Source organism: Egretta garzetta, unplaced genomic scaffold (genome assembly GCF_000687185.1).
Source record: "Egretta garzetta isolate BGI_Z169 unplaced genomic scaffold, ASM68718v1 scaffold161, whole genome shotgun sequence".
Lineage (NCBI taxonomy): Eukaryota > Metazoa > Chordata > Aves > Pelecaniformes > Ardeidae > Egretta > Egretta garzetta.
In genome coordinates this window covers 4,415,213-4,435,337 of record NW_009258754.1, presented here as the reverse complement: position 1 = coordinate 4,435,337, position 20,125 = coordinate 4,415,213, and the positions used below count along the sequence as shown (strand labels likewise).

Sequence of the window (20,125 nt, the reverse complement as noted above, 5' to 3'; positions counted from 1 at the left end):
ATACTAGGCTAAGTAGTGCTTTTGTCAGCTTAAGCTGTTTATAGAGACTGTAACAATGATACATGGAAAAACAGTTTGTCAGCATTACATTGTCTTCTATCCTTCAGGAACTCTTCATACTAAGCCACAATGTCTGCACAAGTTAGCCAAAAATAGCTGTACCTTAAAGTCCAAATTTATCCTCACTGATTAGCCTTCTATAGTAATCTCCAATAGCTACTTTTTGAAATTCTCGTTTACTAAAACACATGGGCACTGCAGTAATACTGATGTGCCCAACTTCTCTACAGATAAGTAGTCTCAAGTGTCAGTAATTTTTTTTACCTTGCTGCCTCCAGCTTAGCCAAACTTCCCAATAACCTCCATAACCCCAATCCCTCTCTCTTTTGCAGTTGAGGATTTTGCCAAGAACAGCATATTTCTTCAGAAACAAAGATTCCCAGCCAAAAGATGCCACAGAAATCCAAAATTCTCCATTATACTGCTACTCTGTCTGCAGATATTCTCCCCACCTAGACCTACAAAGAAAATTTTAGCATTCTTGGAATGCTTCAAAACAAGAGGAGGGGAGTATCTCGTAAGTCAGATGCTACTATAGCAGCCAACTTAGTTTTCACTAAGGAGGAAAAAAAAAAAAAAAAAAAAAAAATCAGAAAATCCCACAGACAGCACATCAGAATCATCATGAAGAAAGTATGAAGTAAAACAAGGGAAGACAAAGAGAAAGAAAGGGAAAAGGTAGCCTGTGTTTTCAACTCAGGAACAAGTGAATTCTCTTGTCAAGTCTCCAAAACACTACAATATTCCAAAGTGGCATCCCTGTCCTTAAAACCTTGTTGAGATTATCATCCCCTCCTCAGCCAAGCACACTCCTAACTCTGAAGGAGCATCTTCTGTTCTTTTCATAGACCTCACATTTCCATCATCTAAACATCCTTTGAAAGGCCCCAGGCAAAAGCAATCCAGAAGACCAAGGCAAAGCTTGGTTTACATCTTAGTTCCTGAGCCTCTGCGTATGCCCTAAGATCACAGGCAGCGTATTTGGTTCTACTCTAAAACGTGAATACTTACTCTAATTAGCTTCCATGATTGTCAAAACAGCATGAAGTCTTCAGCAAGTAGAATTTGAGCAGTTTTTGTATACAGACAACAGCAAGAACTATGAAGAATGTAGCTTGAATTGAGAACAAGTGTTTTGGTGGTTGGGGGTTCTTCTTGTTTGGTTGGCCAGGTTTTTTAAGATCTAATGTTGCATTTGAAAGACACACCTCTAGCTGTATCTGGGCCAGCAGAAAGCGACAGCAGCATATTGTTTGTTATTAATTGGATCAAACTTAAAAACAAATAAACTAAAAATCTCACACAGGTAATGATTGTTAGCACAGGCATTTTCCTGATTGTGGGTTTCATTCATTGAATTTATGTCCAGGTTTGCCCCAGATGGAAGTAAAATAGATGAACAAGTTGTTAGCAGGCAAACAGTTTTTCACTTAAATACCACAGTGTAATGTGTTTTCATGCTTAGGAGAAATTGGGGGATGTGCTTTTAGGTTAAACACTCTTCAGTAGGCACATAATTTTTTAACCCTACACAGACACCTTAATTAAATCCTAAAAATACCTGTAAAGATACCAGGTAACTTGCTTATCAGTAAATTGAAAAAGAGTATTTTTTGTAAGTTACCTTTCGTCTACATCCTGGAACAAACAGGTTGGTGTGTGCGTAGTTGTAAAAATTCTTTTGTCAGGAGGAATTCTGGGTGCTGAGAGAAAAATAAAAGCAGATTAACAAGTGGATTTTTTTTTTCTATTAAATGCTGAGTAAAATCTAAAAGTCCAAGAGCATACAGCAAAGCAGCTTGCTAGCTCCCAGCCTCTCAGCAAGGGCAGACAACAGAACCAATTATTTTCACTTTAATAGAACTTGATCACTGACAGTAACTCATATAGTTGGCTTTCTTAGGCTGAAAATCAGTTGTGCTACACTGCATGGAAATTTCTGTAGCAGAACGTAGAACAGTTCTTACTTTCAGGAAACCAAACTAGTCTTTGTGCATTCCAAGGATTACCTTCATAACCAGAATGTACTTTTTCTGCAAGCAACACACAGCAAAGCTGGTCCTCTGCTATTTCTGGATCTTGCACTTTGATAAGGTAAGGAGTCATCCGAAATGGGTGATAGCAAATCTCATTTTCACGCTCCTTTCCCGCACTAATAATAATCAAACAGACTTAGTTATTTCAACAGATTCATCTTATACTAAAGAAATTTTTAATTTATCTATTGTAATTTTCTCATGACACAAGTAGTGTATGATAGCTCCTAAAAGAGTACCCAAGAACTTCACTTCACTTCTTGAATTTTTTTTTTGTAGAAGAGAAGCTAATTCTGATGGCACCCTTTGCATACCAACTGCAATAAAGAATACATTGTCTTCTCTACTGTCTGAAATAAAAAGATCCACAACTGCTTTAAATGGAAATTTGACGGAAACAGAAAAACCCACCTCCTGTGATAGACTATTTTGTTGATCCAATAATCTTAATCTGTGACACTACACCCTTCAGAGGGATGAATTTTTAGTTGTATTTTATGAAGACTGCTATATCCCCATAGTTAACAAAGATCTCTTTTTACTCAATATTTATCATGATTTAAAAAGAACGAAGACTTAGAAATTCTTACCTATAATAACAGTTGTTTACTTAAGAATTCAAAGCATAGTAATGAAAATAACAACCATTTACATAGTGACCAAAAAAAAGTATTTCAATTGTACTAGGTTTGTAACAGCACAGCTTTATAAAACTAAAGGTTTAGGAACCAATGTTAGCTGGACAAGAGTCTACAATAAGACCAGCTGTATTTCTAAGGTACATCCAATCCAATGCTCTGGAGTGGTGCATTGCCTCCAATTTGTTTGAAGTTTACTTATAACTTACTTATAAGTATTTATTACTCCAAAAGTAATAGGATCCACAATTTTTTCTTTTCAGAAATGCTACTAGAGAGGCAATAAGCAGCAAGAAATCAAATTGCACAAGAATGAACACAGAATAAGTTACCAGCATTTCCTAAATAAAAGCAACTAAATAGAGTGGGGGCAGGAAAAGGAGGAAGAAAAGCAAAACCAAAGGAACTGTGTCATCTAGTAACTGCAAAAGAGACAAGTCAAGTTACCCTCATGTATCTTTCTCTACAGGACATTGGAGATAAATTTAAGATTAGACATTAGTCTTCTAGCATGAAAGAGACTCTGTAGCAGGTGCTGAAGAGAACAGTTCAGTTAACATGAACTGAAGACTTTCCATAGCAGTGGGAGATACTGTATCAGCTTCCTTTATGGTGCAAAGGTCAATATTCGCACTCAACTGCCAAGATGCAGCTTCCTGAAATCACTTTACAGTTTTCTCTGTACCTTCTAGGAGTTAATCAACTAGAGGACCTGCATGTGTTTTGCCATACGTTCACAATATAGAAAAGTAAGAAACTTACATACCATACTGTTCTTATAAAAGTCAAATACTTTTGTAATGCATGGTTTCATAATATAACACTAAGCTTTACAATAATGTTGTCTTACCTGATGCGACAGAAAAAAGATTTCTCTTCCATGCAATCCTGGGTGGAAGACTCTAGAAATATTAAACATATTTCATAATAAGTTACAAATTACTATGAGATTATGATATTTAAAACAAGAATTTTTCCTTAAGTAATAAAGGCTGAATTCTTTAAAAAGTTTAAATTCCTTGAAGTCTCCATATGTATTTACTGAACAATGTACTTCATAAGCAACTAAATCCAAATACCACTCAGATTGTGAGGTTGGCGTGCGAATCACAGCTGCTTGTTTATTAAGCCTTTTGCCAAAAACTTATCTAAATAGTTCTCCAGTCTGAGCTGTTTACTCTTAGCTTTTCCACTGTAGTTTATGGTGTTGACCAAAAATGTCTGATTATCTGGGACCGCCAAATTTTACCTTTTTCCTAAAAAAGCATTAGGACAGCTAGATCATCAAATCCACCTACCACGACCACCCCAAAAAAGAAGTATTTTTCAGGTAGTCTTCCTCTCATCTTTTAAGCCTATTTCCCTCCTTTTTCAGAGTAGCCACAGATTGATTTTCAAAGCAAGCTTTGGTCTTTCAAAGGCCTCAGTCACAATACTTTTGGATATTATATTCTGTGGCAGCTGACACATGGGATAGTGTGCATAGTTCCACTTATTGCATTTTTGAAATTTGAAGCTATGCACAAACATAATAAAACTACAGAAAATGTTTCAGAAAAAAATTGCATAACTGAATAATACCTGTAATTAGGATCACGTGGTCAGAATTCACCATTGACCCTGTTTTGAGCCTGAGGTTGGACTAGAGACCTCACAAGGTCCTTTCCAACCCGCTTTATGCATGCATTATGTAGTATATATTTCTTGCCAATTGTTTTTTCAGATTAAATATGGTTCACACTCTGACTTAATTTAATAGACTTAGTATACAAGGGATTAGCATTTCAAACATTCAGAGCAGACCTTGAATTTCAAGCGTTACGTTAAAACAGTTGGCAGCTATTTCTCAATTCCTAACAACTGTAGCTACACAAGTAAAACAAGCCTCCCACAAACAAACATCAAGTGCCCCAAGACATTTGATCCTTCACCATTAGCATACCTAACATCATTTTTCTAAGGCTAAAAGAATAGAAATATGATTACATTTGGTGAATGCACAGTGATGGTATCTGAAGTACATCTTTCTACACTGTAATCAGGGTGTCCAGTATTCACATCATAACCATTTTAAAAGGAAGGAGACAGAATATTATCCCACTTATACCTGAAGAAAAGCATTTTTAGAGGAATAACGGTGGTCATCTGATTGCTAGTAAAAGTGGAAAGCAAACCCACTATTCAGCATGAATACCTACTTTTTTTTCATTCATTATTTGGATGAAAGGGGCACAAGAACCAATAAACAGTGACATTCAAAAGACTTTTAGCCAACAGACAAGCCTTGCTGATTCATAAAAGAGTGTTATACATCCAGCATTGTTCAGAAATGTTCTAGTAATGCATTTGTGTTATGCCCTTAAAAAGTGATAGAGAAGTATGGAAGGATACTAAAAAATTAGTTCAAGTGTTTGCATTTGCATGACTGAAAGAAGGTCATAGAAATACCTACTGTTGAGACCACTCACCAGCTCTATTACAAATATTCCATGATGGCAATCTGTATGGGGTAGTAGAAGTATAGAACACACTGACATCCTGAGGTGCCAAGAACTCCACAAATTTGGCATTTTTAAAATAGCCCCTCTTACAGCGGAGAATAGAAGCAGCTTGATCAGAGATGTACAAAATTTTCCCAGTAATCAAAGAAACTGCTACAGCAAACATATCCTAAAAACAAAAATCTCAAATTATTTAGACAGTTTAAAACATTCTTCAATACAGTAAGTATTTCTTAAAAAGATACAAAAGCATTAAGTTCAAAATAAAAATTAATATAAGTATTAAACTGCATCTGTTTAGGGAGGAATACAATAAAATTAATCTGCCTATGAAGTAGACACAGACAGTACACTTTTTAAACTATACAATAAGAATAACACACTAGCATCTTACTGGGTTACAAGCCCTAGATATCATTGCCTAATATTTTATGCTGCAGAATGAATTTATGAATTAAGAATTAAAGAGCTTCCAGCTATAAAACTGCACATTTTCCTTATGCTTGTTACAGTCATATTTTTCATTTATGAAATTCAACTGTCTTGTGGAAGGCTGTTTATGTTGGCTTGTCCATCCACTGCAAAATGAAAAAGAGTGCTCTAAACCACTTGATAAAATAACGAGTAGACAGGTGTAGGGGAAAAAAAAGTCTCCCACAACTACACACACACTCCACTTGCATCACTTCACATTTTTTTCTTGACACAGAAGACTTTCCTGCGTCATAACCTTTAGTGCTCTGTCCACTAACACTGTACACAAACTTAAGAGCTGTCGTCAGAACAGTGGTTTCACAAACTCAGATGGTTCAGATCAATTGAACAATGTTTATGATATTTGGCTGAAGTTCTCAGTTGTACTTTAGACTTTCTATTTAATTTACCTTGTGGGCAACCTCCACTATCCATACATACAACAAAGACCAACTACTTCAAGCTAGGGAACATCCCTCTATCATGTCATTTTTTTATTGATTTCAGAACTTCATACATTCAGGCAGAGGCTTCAGGAAAAAAAAAAAGGGGGGGGGGGGGGGGGGGGGGGGGTTTTTTTGGTAGTCCAGTAAGTTTAGATGCAATTATTTTTTGAAGACTCCATAATTTATCCCTAAAACAATGGGAATGTGGAAAATAAATAGTAAAAAAAAAAAAAAAAAAAAAAACACAACCCCCCCCCCCAAAAAAACCATTCAAACTATCATTTTACTTATAAAAACTACGTTGATAGTCACAGCTGTTCTTACCCAGACAAGAAGACATAGTATCACCGAATCACACAGTAAGCTTACACCAGTTGCAAAGACTAGACAAATAGCACAGAAGGGGATTCAACGAATAGTAATTCCAACACTTTCATCACTTTTCAGTCACATTAACACAAAGAACTGGTGAAACATCAAATAACCCCTACTGATAAGCTGAAATGATTCACAGTGTGCCTTGACTAAAATTTTGAAAGAGTTACTCTCCGATGCTAGCAAGTGTTCTAAAATGAAAACTGTCTCACAGTGCATTAGACCACATGGATATTGAGATACATTACACCATTGTCTCTAAGCATGAGGTACAATTCAGAGGACCAAGGACAGGTTGAGAGAGTTGGGCTTGTTCAGCCTGGAGAAAAGAAGGCTGCAGGGAGACCTGATTACGGCCTTTCAGTATCTATAGGGGGCCTACAGGAAAGACAGGGAAAATCTTTTTAGCAGGGACAGCTGTGACAGGACAGAGGGTAATGGCTTTAAACTAAACCAGGGTAGGTTTAGACTAGATATAAGGAAGAAGTTCTTTACAATGAGGGTGGTGAAACACTGGAACAGGTTGCTCGGAGAGGCAGTGGAGGCCCCATCCCTGGCAACATTCAAGGCCAGGTTGGATGGGGCTCTGAGCAACCTGATCTAGTTAGCGGTGTCCCTGCTCCCTGCAGGGAGGTTGGACTAGATGACCTCTAGGGGTCCCTTCCAACCCAAAATATTCTATGATTCTATACTTATTTCCCACCTAACTGACAGAAAAAAAGCTTAGATCAAGGTGTTGTTGGTAAAGTCTGCAAAGGCTCAGAGTTTTTTCTCAACATCCTCTGGAAGGTAAAAGACAGCTTCTTAAGCTTATTGGCCTAACTACCAACTCCTACCTTGTAAAAAGGCAGCATGCCTGAGAATTCCAGTTCTAGAAAATATTTTCAATACACACTGTAGACTTGGGTCACCATACTCACTGCATTTTTCATGATGTATTCTGAGGTTATAGTCTCAACTTCTTCCACCGTGTAAGATGACACATTGAGTCCAGCAGGCTGGGATTCATTAATCATCAACAATTGGTAATACTCCTCATTGGCTACATAAGAACATTAAACAACGTATGTTCAGAATTTTAAATATCATCATTAAACATTCAGCCTCAAAGCAGTAAACGGACAAAATCTTTTTTCACATAAGCACAGAATGGGCAGTTGGGAAATCTAGGTACTACTCCAAATCAGTTTGTCTTCGACAGAGCTTCCTCATCAGGAACCCAAATAAATTTACCCACCTTAATATAATCATGTGTGTGATCATATATTTTGGTCTGTTTGACAGTTCAAATAGTATGAAATTGTAAATTGTTTTCAAATTAATTTTCTATACTAAAATATCAAGCCATCTAGAAAGCTGCTTTAACTCCCAAAGGAACACAGGTTAACAGAGCCAACAAATGGGAACACCATAAAAACATCTGTTTAGAGGTTTTCAAACATAATGAACTTAGCCTTACACAGACTACCACACTTAAATTCCTATTTTAAATGTTTAATTTTATCCAGGTTAGCATTATCTAGGTAGTATTATAACTTTATTACCTTTAACTTGTTTAATGCTTTTAAGAGCATATTTCAATGTTGTTAGGACACTAGATTTGCCTTTAATTCTCTTTTCAGAAGGAAGGTGAGCTTTCAGCTCTTGTAATGTTTTCAGCAACTCCTTTTGTGTTTTGGCTTTAGTGGACTGCTCGCTACTGTAAGATTAAAGACAAAAAATAAAATGTCACTTAAGTGCTTGAAGTGACACACTGTCCTCATAGAAGTCAAAATATACTCTGACACTTGTCACATACCTAAATTTGTACAGCTAGCCACATAAACTTTTCCAGTACCTAGTATCAACATTCAGAACTTACAATAATTAAGTTAGCTAGAATCATTTAAAATGAAAATTTACCGCCACCTGAAGTCCTATTGTAAAATGTACTCTACATGTGCAACAGTACATATACCCAAGCACCAGAAAACTTTTTTTTTTTTGCCACAGTCTCCCTCCTCCCTTTTTAGTGGTATTTTCCTTAGTTCCTTTCAAATTCAAACTCATAGAAATGTTCATGGACTTCAAAGGAGAGAAGCAGGAGGTCCATTCAAGTCTTCACCTCCTGTTCGAGCAGGTTCTCATAAGAAAGGTCCCTGAAAAGGGAATGGCAGTGGGAGAGCATCAAGTTAACAAAACATATGGAGAAATCCTTGGAACAACGTATCCCAGTTAAGCATGGCAATACATTAAATAAGATAAGGAAACTTGACTAAATATGTAGGATAAAGAATCAGAGGAGGCTGGAGACAGAAATTGCATTCACATTTCTCAGGTGCAAGTTCAGAAGTGCTGTCTCAGTATAGAAGGTCAAACTACAGAGATCATCAGTGCCAACATCAGAAAATTATTGCCTTCCTTTGCAGTTCCTGATATCTCTCACCATTATTAAGAGCTGCCGACAAAAATCAAAAAGGAAGAGCAAAGGAGGTAAGGGAGGGGAGGATGACAAAGACAGGTGGCAGGTTGGTAGGAAGCAGTTAAAATGAAAAATCATCTTGTCTTTCTCATTGGAGTAGATTTTTAAAAGCTAATCAGTCACAACGATCAAGAGAATTCTAGAGCCTTTTTTAAACCTTCCTAAAAATAAATTCTTTCCCATCAAAAGGAATGTCTTCTCCTACCACCTGATCGTCGTGGTTGGTAGTCCCTAAGTGTTTCTAGCACTGTAGAAACAATAGTCTTGGCAACTGCACTACCCAGTCTGAAGTGCTCAATAAAGTGTTATCAGCTTTGAAGTAATTTTCAAGAGGATTTCTGCACATTTTTCTGTGAAGTTTGAAAAGTTCCTCAGGTAGATCGATCATGTGACAGTTGTTGGGTGTATTTCACCAAAAACACTTGGAAAGCAACAAAGAGAATACACATTGTTCTTGCTTACATCACAATGCACTATGAGAAACATAGCATTCACTTAATCAGAGGTCATTCTGTACCAAGAAATAATGGCAAGGGATAAAACAAAAGAGTATAGTACTCCCTTGGGAAACATTGTGTTCATGCTGTACATTAAAATCACATCTACAATGTGGCTTGACAGTTTGGGCTGATGCAATCAAACAGGGCCTTGGTAATAGAAGAACCCTCTACACAGGCAGTAGGGAGAAAGAGACAGGGAAGAGATTAGGAAGTAACTGAGCATACTGCTGGTTTTGTACTCTCCAAGTATGCTTCATGAGAGTGGTCAGACTCTTTTGCAAGAAAAGAAACCTTTCCAAATTAGCCTACAGCAGCAGCAAATATAGAAGACAAGCCTCCTTGGAAAATAAATTATACAACTCAAAAATGTTTTTCCAAAGATCAGTAGCATCAGGCACAGTAGCCAACCACAGGGAAGGCTTTGACTTGCAAAGGATAGAATAAGTAAGTTTTATAAAGATAGGAGCTTTCCATTTTGCTTTACGCAGCAATGAACTGGAAAGGTGCTTTAAGTAGTTGGTTGGTGTCATAGAATCATAGAATTGTTTAGGTTGGAAAAGACCTTTAATATCATCAAGTCCAACCGTTAGCATGTTGTATTGAATCCAAAGCCCAGCAGCCTTTGAATGAAAGACTAAACTTATAGCTTATAGGCCTATTTTCATCTTTGCTTTAAAGATCATTCTCTAGACATCCTCAGTCTCCCATTCCCAGAAAATGATCAGATTCTGCTTTGTAACCCTCTAGCACTGTGCCTAACAGCTGGGGAAAACACTGTACCATCTGGATTCCTATTTATTTTTGAGCAGGCAGCTATTAATGAAATTTAAGATAAAGAGGTATCAGAAAAACTGTAATAAGTAACCCCTGCGAAAATCCTGCAGTGAGGCAAGTTAAATCAATGGGAAAGGAAGATTAAGAAATGCCTTTGGTTCACTCTGTCTTTGATACTAAGCAACATGAAATCCAGAACACAATTTCCACTTGAAAATACAGCATTGAACAAGATCTCCAGGTGCCTGTAAGGCAGACACAGACAGTAAGTTCATCAAGCACCAAATGGTGCAGAGGAGTAATTTTAATTTACCACTTCTCTAGGGACTGTATCAGGTAGAAACACTTTCAGGTAGGTACATGTAGATAGGGGTCTTAACATCAGTGTGCTATAACTAGATATTCTTGATCTGCTCAGGATCACGTTTTGGTCCCCTGATCAGAAGCTGACTTAAAAAAACCCCAACAAGTACAGTAGGGCACTCTGAAGTGTCCAGATTTGAGCCTTCTCAATGCCATCGGGTTTCTCAAAGCTATCAGGGTCAGAAGCAGAGTTCATACAGAGGGATTCCTGAAGCTGATGTTGGTTTATCCTTACAGACTTGAGGCTTGAATCCTGGCGAATGGAACACAGGAGAGGCAGATGATATGGCTGCTGGACATCAGAACACATCCAACTCAGTGGGTGAATTCTGATGTTAAAACACTACTAGGTTGTCCCCAGGCAAGGGCTTCAGACTAAATTCTGAAGAGCAGAAAATTTAAAGAAAAGTTTCAAAAAAACCCCACCCAAACACTAGAGCTGGAGCAATACTCAAAGTGAACCACAAAAATAAAATTACAGAGTTAAGCTACCAAATCACAACAAAGTAAGATGACTTGAAGGGTTATCACACAACTTGCACGGAACAGCAACAAAAACCTCTAATTCAGCCAAGTGGTTAATAGGACATGCTACTGATTATGGACAGGAAGAGAATCAAAGATAGGATTTCTTGTGTACTCCTCCAGGTTTAGCCAAAACACAACAACAAACCAAGACACAACATTATTTAGTTTTCAGCTTTTAGCATTACATACGTGCAAATTACTGAAAATATATGCACATTAATTTACCTGCATCCACTGCTAGACTGATTGTGTTCAGAGTTTGCAATCATGAGACTAAATGCATTTGAGCTTGAACTAGAATAAGGAAAGATAGAAAGAGCTTAATATTAGTAAACCTAACAAACAACTTTTAGCTCATTTTAGCTTTATAGTTTCCTATTAATGACTGGTTATTTAGAAAAAAAACAACAAAATTTAAAAGCTTCTGCCTGGTACAATAAACGGAAACTATAGCTGTTACACATTTGTCTAAGAAGATTCTTCTTACTGTAGCTTTGCTCTGTACACTAATCTATTATTTAAAATAGCACAGTTGCATTCTTACACATAAAACCAGACTGACACTTTTTCATACAGAATTATAGAAGTTGGTTTACAAGAAAATATATAAATAAAGCCAATTAAATGCACAATGTGAGAAGAAAGATTCAAATTAAGCTGGCCCCACAGAACACTGGAGACCACCTCTTCACAAATTATAACACATTAAACAATTTACATTGTACGAGATTACAAGTTAACTAGTGGAAAAGAATATTCAGCTTCAATCTGAAAATACGCTTTATACCATAGTTATTATTCAGAAATTAGATACAAATGGAAAAACTTCAGTGACAAAAATAAAAATTAAAATTATTAATATTAGCAACTACCTTTTATGACAGTCTGAAGATTCCATAAGCATTGCTGAATCTTTCCCATTTTCATCAGATTCATGGCCATGAGAATCATGACCACTCGAGTAATTTTCATTTGTGTCATTTCCACTGAAGTCATTTCCACTGGATCCACTGCTCATTTCAATATCTTCCTGAAGAACTTCATGAGAGTGTTCAGGCTTTGGCTGAACTTCTGCATCTTCAGCAATCATCTGGCTATGGTTATTTGCAAGTCCAGAATAATCACTCATTTTCTGTTGCTCTTTTAAAGAGAACGACGAAGAAATGTTTTCACTGATACCAGGTTGCTGCTCAGGGTTCTGCTCCTCAGTGCTAGAGTAGAACCCTCTGAACTTGATAGAGTCCATGGGACACTCATTAGAAACACTGTCAAGATCAAGAGCAAATCAAGCCATATTCAGAATTTTCTCTCTGTACACACTCTGTTTGGAAGTACAGACCCACAAATCTGAGGAGGAAGGGAAGGAAGAAACAAATTATTGTCTTGTTTGCCTTTACTGACAAACTGGAATTCTCACTGACTGATGAAATTAAGTGATAAGTGATATTCGTAATTAATATATTCACCATTTGAACAGGTAAAAGTTTAAGTTATATCTAACTGTAAACCTAACAATGTTTTACAGTGGAAAAGGTATTTATTTTTTAGTAAAAACTTACACAAAAAAAGAGGAAGTGAAATAAACATGAAAAACTCTCCTTAAAAGTTTAAACATTCAGTTGTTTTCTATTCTCCTACTTAATACTTGACAATTTTACTGCCTGGATTTGGACAATAGCTATTATTATTTTCAGCAAAATCATTCCTCTGGCTTCCAGTTCACCTTGATAAATAAAAATATTCTGTTCAGACATCAGAGGTTTCCTTACTTGATTTGGAGACTGTTTGGTTTTGTCGTTTGTTTAGGTTTTGTTATGTTTTGGGGTGGGTTGGGTTTTTTTTGGGGGGGAGAGGAGGATAGAGGTGCTGTTTTTAAATACATAGTCTTGTTCTTTCTTTTAAGATCAGTTCTGTCATTTTGACTGATTTTTCATTTCTTTCTTTGTACAAAAGCCACGTAGGTAGATAGACTGAACATACAGTAGAAACCAGGTAACTAAGTACACAAACCCACCTATTCATCAACAACAAAAATTCTAAGACACAAATAAGTCTGAGAATAATTTTATCTACCTATTACCACTAATTCAGGGAGCAAATTCTAACCCACTAGGCTCAAAGTCAGAGTGTATATGGAAGTGAATTAAGAACAGAGTAATACTGAAGAGCCATCAAAGGAGAAGTCCTAGAGTGCAGTTCAACTTTATTCATAAAATAAAGATATTTAACCTGACTCATTTCCTAGTCTAGTTCAGCAAGCCACAGAGACAACTATACTGCAAAACCATGAACTAAAATTCTCTGAACAATGTATTTCATCATCAAGGAAAAAATAAAGGTTGTTTTTAAAACAACAGAACCATGTTTGTTCCTTCCTTTTTCTTCATTTAAAACACTCAAGAGTACAACTGTTGACTAATAAACCTCTGACTGGAATAAGAAAGTCAATGAAAAAATCTGCAACTAAGTTTGGCTAACATGAACTGCAGCATCTTCCTTTTAAACACAAATATATGTGTATATTTTAGAAAGCCTAAAACAGAAAACATTAATTTAATTTTAATTTAAAACACACTGTGATTCAAATCCCTTCCCCCCCCCATCCCTCCTCCACAAAAAAACCCCCACCACACAGAAACTATTTTCTTACCCTCCTAATTGCTGTTTTTCCAGACATTTTACGGTTATTTCGACTTTTTCAGAAGAAAATATTACTCGTCTCCTTGTTTGGCCAAAGTAACATGCAAGATACCTGTTTTCATTTGAAAGAGGAAGTGTAGTTTAAGGACATTTATTTAAGCTATCAGTAATGGCATACAAATACATTTTTTTTTTCTTTACAAGATTATTCACTAGTACTTCATTATAGGTAATAATAAAACTACCCCTTTGGGTAGAGTAAAATATACCAACAATTCATTTCTGCATGTATTCACTTCAGGTACCCTAATCCAGACTAAATAGACATCCTGTTACCTTGTTGCATTGAACGGTAGAATCCAGGCAGTAAATTACACTTTAGTAGCTCAAACAGTTTTTTTCTAGACAAAGTAAGCCACTTCTGTCTTAAAAATTACATAACTGGAACATGCAATAAAAGAATATTTAGAAATTAGATGAAATTCTAGTATTATTTCACAATAGCACATATTCTAGTGTCGAATCATAGAATCACTTTGGTTGGAAAAGACCTTTGAGATCATCGAGTCCAACCTTTAACCTAACCCTGACATCCCACCACTAAACCATGTCCCTAAATGATTAAATCGGAGATGAACTATCTGATCTAGTTAATGTCTCTGGTACACACAACTCGCACTTTCACTTGCCTTCACTAGCTAGACATTTTAATGAAAACCTGTCCCTGTACATAGCCCACTCTCGCCACACATACTCCAAGTGAGCCTGACTGGTTAGCGGTACCTGTGCTACTACCTGCAGTATCACGGCCCATGATTAACAATGCAGGGATAGTCACAACTCACTCTGTCCGAGAGTGACTGAAAATGTCAAAGGGCTCAGAAGAGGGAGTACAGAAGGGGGCACTGAGGAGGCACCTATATGCTTCAGTGCATGAGACAAACCTCCTGTTACTGCATAGGTAAGGAGCATTTTAGGTGCCATTCTCACCCAGGAAACGCTCTTACCACTGCTTCAAGTATTGCAGAAATAAGAGCATCTGTCTGGTTAAATAACTGAACCCACTCAAGAAGCTACTTCTCATGTGTCATCTGTACTATTATTTCTCAGAGGACACTGAGGTTGTAAAGGTCTATAGAGGATTCGGTGCGTAAAGGTACTCCAGCAAAAGTACTCAGCTAGCAGTGGGATGGCTTTTTACCTTCCTGGTGAAGGTTAAAGGTAACCTTGGAGATCATTTTGTCCACTTCAGATAAATGCCTTATGCATGTCAAAATGACAAAGATTAACACCATCATGATTAAAATGAAACTTTTGGAAAAGACAGACACAGCATCACCTGAAGAGGAGGTCTGATGTATAGGAATTTAAGGTGAGATCAAACATTCCTCTTACAATATCCTGTGCCTAGGGCACAGGTTCTGACCAAGTTCTGCTTAGAAAGAGCTTTAGATACAGGAGAAAAACATACTGACATAACCAAAACATTATCTGCTAGTAAACCAGGTTACATGATTTCTTTAGAAGTAAGGAAAAACTCAAAAAACCCCAAACCAAACAAAAAAACCCCACCAGAAAACCAACTTTGGCATACTATACTTAAATCCCTTAAAGAAAACTATATACATCACTGTCGATAGGTTCATAAACATAAACTGCCAGAAGACAGACTCTTAGTGTAGTCCTGTATTCTCCAAAGATAATTAGCCCAATATTATGGTAATATACATATCAGGAAAATTGTGCTATTTATGGGAAGAGCAATGACTGTACCACAGCCTTCCTACTCTGAATGCAAACATTTTGTATTTCAGTCTTTAAGTACAAGAAACCTCTTCTCTTGAATTCTGAAGCCAAAGTATGACATATGCTGTAGTACTTTCAGCCTCAAGAGTTGTCTGCAAATAGATTTTTGGAACAACCTTTCCTTGGAAAATTATTTCCCTAGTCTTTTCTGGAATCTTTGGAAGTTTAAGAGTCAATAAAATTGTACCATAGTTAGCACATAGAGTCTTGCAGTTTGAAATATTGAGCTGTTAAGCCACTGCCAAGCAATTTTTTTCCACTCCCAAATATGATCCATTGTCTCATCTCCTCCCTTCTTTCTCTGACACTTCTGTCAGGTACTTGTAGCAAACTTCAATAGCCTTTCCTTAGGTGGGAGAGAATCATTCCCAATATAGAAATATAAGCTGTCTAATAAATTTTGAGGAATTTCCTGTGCCTCCTTGAACAAGAGATGAGTAATTCAATGACAGTCAAGATTTCAGGGGTTTTAAAATTTTTATTTTAAGCAATGAATTCAAATTAAGAGAATCACCAAGAGACAAGAAATAGGTACTGGCCTATAGGAGATACCATGTGAATTTTCTTGCTCTTGACACCTGTCAGAAACTTGTGTCAGGAAACACTTAAATTGTGTTACTTCTGTTTCTAACTAGTAACATACCAGAGCTTCTGCAGCTTTGCTCACAGTAAGTATCTATGCAGGTCCTACATAACTACATTACTGTGACTACAATTTGGACCCCAAGGACAATCGTGACAGAAACAAAAATTGGTATCCTGGTAAGGGAGAAGACACAAGTTTGACCTTTTTAAAAGTATCTTTTGAGAAGAATTGGCTCAACTCCTTAATGTGGAACAGTGTTCTTAGGCAGGATGAAGATTTATGTCACCGAAAGTCAGTCTTGCACAAAATTTCTTTTGTTTCAAAAAAATCTCAAAAGCCTCAGTACCAGAGGCTCATACCAGAGCAGGGAATACAAGAAGAATAAATAGGAAGGAATAAGAAAAAGATTATGATAGACTTTCAAGAGCTTCTGGGGAAAGATGGAAGAGGAAAGTTTCTAAAACAAGAGCTTGTATAATAAATAAAAAAGCCAAAATACCCCAAAGTAACAATGCTAATATATGCCATAAGTTTGGAGAGATTTTCTATTAAGAGATTGGAACAACTGTGAAAAAAAGAACAGACTGGCAATTACCCTGCATCATGCTCTGTGCCTGTAATTTGAGATAAGAACTGATGCATCTCATCTGGCTAGACTTTACTCTCAGACAGAGGAAGATTCTTAAGTGGAACATCTGCATGCATATGCAAGCACCATGCAAACAGTTGAGAAGCACAGAGGGTCAGTCATCCCAGAGAGATTAATTAATGTTGAAACTAATCTCAGTCAAAATGCCGTAATAAGTTGCACATATTCATCCTACTTACATGCTTGAATAAATTTCCAATCAATAACCAAACAAGAATGAAAAGGTAAAAGCTAGCATGCTTTCTCAGTCTGAGGTTCTCTCCTGTTACCACAGTAATTGCATCTCATGACAAGTTCAGTAAATAAGTGTAGACAGTCACATTGAAACAGAGGAAGAGCTCTTTCAGGTTTGATGTTGAGAGAAGTACATTAAACCAGCTTTATTTTCTGCTCCATCTTTCTGAACTTTTAAAAGGAGGCTGTCTGGTTTGACTCTCTAAATAAAAACTTTTTAATCTTAAATTGGCACCAGTTAAGCTTGATTTTACGACAACTGGCTCACAAAAATGTTCTACTCTTCTAGACAAGGCAAACCTCCCAAAGTCATTCTGGCAAAGACTGGAATTCTTAAGATCTTAATGAAGTGTATGAAAAAGGCAACATACTTCCACTGAGCACTAAGGACAAATGTAGGCATTAATATGCCAGGTTATGTGTGCAGAAAATGTCTTCTGGTTATTTGTTAGCTACAGAAGCTCCTTTATCCTGCAGTAAGACAATGGAAACAGCCTGAACTTCAGCATACCCAGAAAAACATACCAAAATACGTATGGACAAATGCTTGAAGAAATAAGGGGTTTACGCTTTTGAAAAACCCTCTTAAGAACAACTGTAGAACACCAAGGAGGCAAATTTCTTTTGAAACTATGGCATTTTAACTCAAAAATCTTGTTTCAGCAGAGATCCAGTTACATTCAGAGAACAGATTTGTCCAGATTTCTTTTCACACACACAAAAAAAGTAATGTCTAGTACTGGCATTTAAAGAACGAAAAACTAAAAATCCAGAGTCAAAATTAACAAATTCAAGAACTGAGTAAGAGAAGAACATCTGAAGATTTCAGTCTAAATTTGCAGCTAATATGAACTTACCAGTATTCACAAATGAAGCAAGAGGTGACACACAGTTTATGACTATACATTTAGACATGTGAATATCTGGGGACTCTTAACTGTACTAGCACCAATGGGAGACATTCCTAATGGTCAGGATTCAATTTTACTTAAGATCTTATCAACAAGAAGAGTTTCCACATATCTTCTGGATGATTGCTTTGCCAAATGGTAAAAGTTCTCATTTGTACGACAAATAACTAGTGGGGATTTAATCACATCATGCAATTTCAGAGAAAATTGAAAAGTAATTTCTACAATAAATGCACTCTCCCTGTGCAATTAGACAATAATTAAATGCTCGGTAGTAGCAAAACATTAAGAAAAAGTGTTGAAAAACAAACAATAATCCAAGAAGTTACTTGTTTAACTGTATGACTGCACCAGCAATAAGATCAAGAGCTTCATTTTTTTGTGACAAGAGACACTTCACTATATGAACAAGTAACAGAAGATGCTTAAAATTTTCCTGCAGGACTTTTTGAATAAAAAAAAAATTGTAGTTGATTCCTCACCTCACTGCAAGTCATCAAAAAAAAAAGCTTTGCTCTTTTTCTTAAAAAGCAATGAGATGCAAGTCAAAGTTTTATACTTATGTCAATAAAATTATCAACATCATCTAGAATATCACAAGTGCTTCAATAAAAATCTGAATTTCACAACATTCATTTCACAGTTTCTTTATAAGGATTCACCTTTTAGTTCAAGATAATCCTGAACACAGGACTGTTTCTTAAATAAAAGTTAATAATATCTTTATAAAGGTGATCCTAATTAACCGCTGCTTACAGCTGCCACTTTACAACAGAGGAACTGACCAAGGCTATGCCTTGGTCCAGAGCCATCCAAGTGCCACCCTGAATTTATAGTAGAACCTATACAGGAAGAGGTCAGCATAAGCACAAGTCCAGGGCCCTTGCATCCACTGCAAGGATGCTTCCAACCAGATTGTTTCCTCAGTGAAGAAACTCAAAACTTAATTTAAGAATAAGTATGGTTTTAGGCTAAAAATGTCTTAGCTTCAAATAAGGTAACTCCCAGTTTATACACAAAAAACCAGTTCTGAATGAGCATATATACATGACTGAAATCACAGTTCTAAGATAAAACAAACACAGAACAGTATTTTCTGCATAAGCTCTAGCGGGGTGGGGGAGAAGCATCTTTCTACTAACATGAATCATAACAATTATGCATGTTTCTTACCTGTTTTTTCTATGAAAAGTTGGTAAAAGTGTTTATCAAACTCCCTCCCAGCTAGCATCAAAAGCATGAAGTGCCTAGGTCCAGAGTCTCCCACATGCATTTAATTCGTCTTATCCTCTTCTACTGGAAATCTTTGACCATTACAGAGTCCGGACACCTCTACAACTATAAAATATAAAAGAAATACCTGGGCCCCCCAACAGTGTCCTCTTCAAACAGATACCAGAGAGATGCTCATAGTTATGCCATGCCTATGCAGATAAATGTTGGTTAAACATGAAACTGTCATCCAGCAGAGGAATCAGATACAAATTTGCATTTTAAACACTTTTTGTCTATTGTAAGGTCTTATAAAGCTTTAAAATAACAGAATCTTCTACAGTAGATAAAATAACCCTTCCAATTTACTATTGGTATGGTATCATACTATGTCCATGCATATTATGTACATAGTCTACATGGGCTGAAACAGCCATAAGAATGAAAGGCCAACCAATCCAGTAGATAGAGCAAAATGCCTGATGTAGTCAAGAGGAGCTCCAAGTGCTTAAGAAATTTGGTTAAAATACCATTTTAACACCCAAGCTAAACTCATCTACGTTGCTGTGGGCTTGGTAGGAACATTAAAGAGTTTACTAAGCAATTACAAAATTGCAATTCACAAAAAGGTTGAGATCAAAAGGGACCTCTAGAGGCCATCTTGTCCAACACCCTGTTCAGGCAGAGTCATCTAGAGCAGGTTGCCCAGGACGGCCTCCAGACGACTTTTGAATATCTCCAAGGATGGAGATTACGCAGCCTCTCTGATCAACCTGCTCCAGTGCTCACTCACCCTCACAATAGTAGGAAAAAAAAAAAAAAAGCAGCATTTTCTTACATTCAGAAGTCTGTACTAACAAAGTCCATCCACACCATTATTCTTCCTAAGAAAAACAGTTTCCCAAGAAAGACACTAGGAATCTCAGCAGGA

The 20,125-nt window shown here is 36.7% G+C and overlaps 1 protein-coding gene across 3 annotated transcripts in view; it reads right to left on the bottom strand.

The window, feature by feature from the left end:
* The window catches only part of PER2 (period circadian regulator 2), a 48,207-nt gene that overhangs the window by 22,775 nt on the left and 5,307 nt on the right, over positions 1–20,125 (bottom strand). For all 3 annotated transcript variants that reach the window (XM_035888832.1, XM_035888831.1, XM_035888833.1), the window contains 10 exons: positions 19,156–19,406; positions 13,807–13,908; positions 12,029–12,503; positions 11,382–11,450; positions 8,075–8,229; positions 7,451–7,572; positions 5,203–5,404; positions 3,585–3,636; positions 2,070–2,212; positions 1,685–1,763 (listed from right to left, as the gene is read on the bottom strand). In XM_035888832.1, coding sequence (XP_035744725.1) covers positions 1,685–1,763; positions 2,070–2,212; positions 3,585–3,636; positions 5,203–5,404; positions 7,451–7,572; positions 8,075–8,229; positions 11,382–11,450; positions 12,029–12,402 — 1,196 coding nt within the window. In that variant the 5' untranslated portion in view covers positions 12,403–12,503; positions 13,807–13,908; positions 19,156–19,406. The remainder of the gene's footprint in view (positions 1–1,684; positions 1,764–2,069; positions 2,213–3,584; positions 3,637–5,202; positions 5,405–7,450; positions 7,573–8,074; positions 8,230–11,381; positions 11,451–12,028; positions 12,504–13,806; positions 13,909–19,155; positions 19,407–20,125) is intronic.